This window comes from Hibiscus syriacus, unplaced genomic scaffold (assembly GCF_006381635.1).
Source record: "Hibiscus syriacus cultivar Baekdansim isolate YM2019G1 unplaced genomic scaffold, ASM638163v2 tig00002793_pilon, whole genome shotgun sequence".
NCBI classification, from domain to species: domain Eukaryota; kingdom Viridiplantae; phylum Streptophyta; class Magnoliopsida; order Malvales; family Malvaceae; genus Hibiscus; species Hibiscus syriacus.
Genome location: NW_024061944.1, coordinates 1148063 through 1151951, shown reverse-complemented (window position 1 = coordinate 1151951; position 3889 = coordinate 1148063). Strand labels below are relative to the sequence as shown.

The 3889-nt window shown below is 33.4% G+C and overlaps 1 protein-coding gene across 1 annotated transcript; it reads right to left on the bottom strand.

The window, feature by feature from the left end:
• Positions 1–1054: 1054 nt before the first annotated feature.
• On the bottom strand, positions 1055–1577 carry LOC120149083 (flowering-promoting factor 1-like protein 2). The gene has a single exon (XM_039161985.1). The coding sequence runs from the start codon at positions 1549–1551 to the stop codon at positions 1252–1254; it is 300 nt and encodes a 99-aa protein (XP_039017916.1). The 5' UTR covers positions 1552–1577; the 3' UTR covers positions 1055–1251.
• Between the last annotated feature and the right edge of the window lie 2312 nt (positions 1578–3889).

Genomic DNA, 3889 nt, shown 5'->3' with positions numbered 1-3889 from the left:
TTTTTTCCTAAATTTAATAAAAAAAAATATAATTATTAAATGTGGAAAGATATCATTAAAATGATTAAGTAATGTGGTGACTTAATAACTGGGGTTCGAAAGCCATGGAAAGTAAAACAAAACGTATTAATTCATAAATTGACATATGATATATGCATGCCTACAGTACATGCAACAATTTGCATCGTCATTCGAGATAAAGGGAAAGAAAGACGTCCCACGTGCAGCCACACCTGAGACAGCAGAGACTTTGGGAAAATGGCACGTCTTATTGGAACAGTAGCAGCAATTGGTGGTTTTGGATGAAGTGTGCCGATCTGCTTCACGTGATACCCCATATGCCTCACTCTGCCATAACCTTGGCTTGGGCCATCCGGCCCCGCGCCCCGTCATAATTCACCCCAACACTTGTTCTTTTCTATTTCTCTATGATTCCATACCCCCCCTTTGTCTCTCACTCTTTCTGTATATATTCAAAGTCAAATCTTGCTTCCAGATATACTTTTGTCTCTACTTCTCTCCCTCCCCTTGCAATTTGGATTCATATTCTGCAAATATATTCATATAGAAGGTTTCAAAGGTATATTTGTCGCTATGTCATTTATACAGGAACACTCATAGCTAGCTGGATGATCATCACTGCAAAGCATTACCCTCCAAATTAATATCTCATATTATGTTCTCTTTATATAAAACTAACACAAAATCATGCGTATATAAATGTTTAATCCGGTGGGAAGTTTTTTGAATCGGGTTCTCAACTTATTGTCATTATTCATGGTTATTTGAAAAAACAAATTCTGACAGAACATCATTTACAGAATCATTGGGGTCGACACTTTTTAGTTGGTATTGTCTCTTCGACAAAACAACTGTTGTAGAATTCCCCAGCCGCAGGATGACATGGCAGAAAGTGATGGGGTTTGATGGAAAAATCACAAGAAATGTACCCTTGATCATTATGATATACTATCAAAGATTAGGCAGTACATACAAGCATGAAACAGAAAGCAATCCATCACACAAGCCTAGTACAAACAGTAGTTGTCTTATTCTTTTTTAATTGCCTTGGCAGCTTCATGTAAGCCCCCCGTACAACCAACATGGCAAGCAAGTTACTAAAATCCTAAACATGCAGTATTATACTAACCATAAAAATATCGAAAGCACCTGAAAGAGTCGTGATGCATGCATGATACATTATACATAATATACATATAGAGAGAGCTTTGATGATGAGTAGTGTGACAGTCACATGTCCCGTACGTGGAAGACGTTGGGATTCTTAACGACGATATCATACATGTGAACGGAGCAGAACTTGGAGAAGTCTTTAGGAAGCGAAATAAGATCAATGGAAGAATGCTTGTGGAACTGGTAAAGGTCAGGGTCACCCCCATAGTACCTCTCCCACCCTAAACCTTTCAGAATCCGGTCCAAGGACGAGTAGGAAGCCACCACTTCACCCGATGGTAAGTGCTCCAAAACCCGTCTCCGGGGACTACTTTCAAGCCGATAAACACCATTGTTGAACACCCAAACCCCAGCCATTTTGGTCTTCTTTTCAATGTGTTTGAGAAAAAGCCGATGAAGGTTGTTATGTTGGGAAGGAAGGATTGGGGGTTATATATATAGATGGCTGACGGGACACATAAAATCAGTAAAGAGGGGATGATAAGTGATTATGTTGATAGGCTAGGGCGTGTTTGGGTTCGGCGTCAGAGAATCTAGATATTGTGGGACCTTCGTCCCCATAGGTTTAAATATGAATGAGGGTACACAGATGCCTTTATGATGTTATTTAGGGTACATACCACCATCCACCCACCCGTGGGGTACGTATGTTTGTGTTTGCAGAAAGAATCTCCTTTTTTTTTCTTTTTATATTTAAATTGGCAATAAATTCATTATATATGCGCATATATAATAATTAAATGTATCTCAAGTATGATTTTCCTTTAGTTTTATAATCGAGATTCTGGCGACACTGTTTTTTTTTTCCCTTAGTGGCGTTCCAGTATACAATATGATAAAATATTATGTTTGTAACAACCCTTATTATAATTTTAACAAATAGTATCATTTTATAGTTTTCGAGAAACATTAATATTATTGTATATTACCGACTTAAAATATGAAAACACGGTGAAAAAAGGGGCAGGCATATGTCTGGAGTTGAAATGTAGGGTGTAGCCCACTTACTTGCATCACGAGATGCCCACGTGATCCTGTCATTGAATCTGATCTGAGTGTGGCTGAAACTTTTTTATTTATTTTGTTTCTAATTTTCCTTTTGAATTAATTTGCTTAATCAATGCGTATGATGAGTGAAAGGAGAGACGTCTTGTCTCTGTGTTTCTTACTCATCATTGCCTATCAATCGTTTGAAACCTTAAAAAGTCAGTTTTAATCCTCTTGCCTTCTTTCTCTTATATTATTTATTCATTTATTATTATATGATGCACTGTTACCTTACATTTTTATTTGATACAAAGTATAAACACATAATTTTATTAATTAAATAATTAATTTTAATTATCTTTTTATTTTGATTAAATCCACACATATCTATAATTTTAATTGTATTTTTTTTAAATAACCTGACATAATTATAAGACGATATATGTTTATAATTTTTATTAGTCGTTGACAAAATACACACATCCTATAGGCGGAACTGGTTGAATTCAAAATCTCTAAAAAAAGTAAGAAGAACAACAATCTCTTTTACCATTGAAGTCGTTAAATGAATTATCCAATATTTTCTATACACACATCTCTTTTAATATTCTTATGTGACTAATAGTAATAATTTGCCATGTTTTAATTTGGTTAGCACGTATATTTTACAGATAAAATTACACAAATTAAGATCATTTAAAAGAAACATGATATTTTTATCACTAAAATTATTCCTTAAATTCTATATCTACAGTTTTAACTCATTTATCTCCCCTTAAAAAGTTAGGTGCAAAATCTAAAATCTAATTAGAGTTCTGAAATATGAATATTTGATATATAATAAATCTATAAGTTAATATGTTATTGTTATTGATTAAAAGAAATAAGGAACAAATATTTATATAAGGTTGGTATCACATCAGATAATTCGTATCGACTTTAGTCTAGTATCTGTTAATCATTGATATTAATGTTAATTATAATTATTTTGTGTATACATCTACTAGGCGAAAAATCTAAGAAAACCCACATGGCATCACATGAACTATATTTATAAAAAGAAATAGTACAGATAAGGTGGTCCACACTGAGTCACTCAGTAAGAGGCAAGCCAGCTTGGCAAAGACCAAAAGAGCCCATGTTGTCAAAAATTAGAGGTGTAAAAAATTGACCCGACCTGTAAAATTGACGGAAACCGACTCGAGTTAAAATTGTTTTTTACCTGCGTTGTGACGATCCGAAATCGACTCGAGTCGGAACTGGTGTTGACTTGAACCCGAGTTGGACCTGGAAATTGTGGATCTGAACCCGACCTGAACCCGAATTGAACCGAAAATATGATACTCGAACTGCATCCGACTGATATGAACCCGAACCCGAGATTGACATGGTAAATAACTGGTATTACCCGACTTGTTTTCAACCTGACCTGTAATTGACTCAACCAGTAAATGATTCGACATGTTGTTAAAGTGATTTGATATTATCCTGACTTATAAGTGAAGTTACAATTAATATAATTATGTTATTTTAAATTTATAATAAACTTATGATAATTAAATTATTATGATAATTAAATTAATATGATTACTTTTTGAAATTTTATCATAAATTATTATGATAATTAAATTAATATGATTACTTTTTAAAATTTAATTTTATATTAATTATAATTTGTATATTATAAATTTGATATTTATGTTAATTC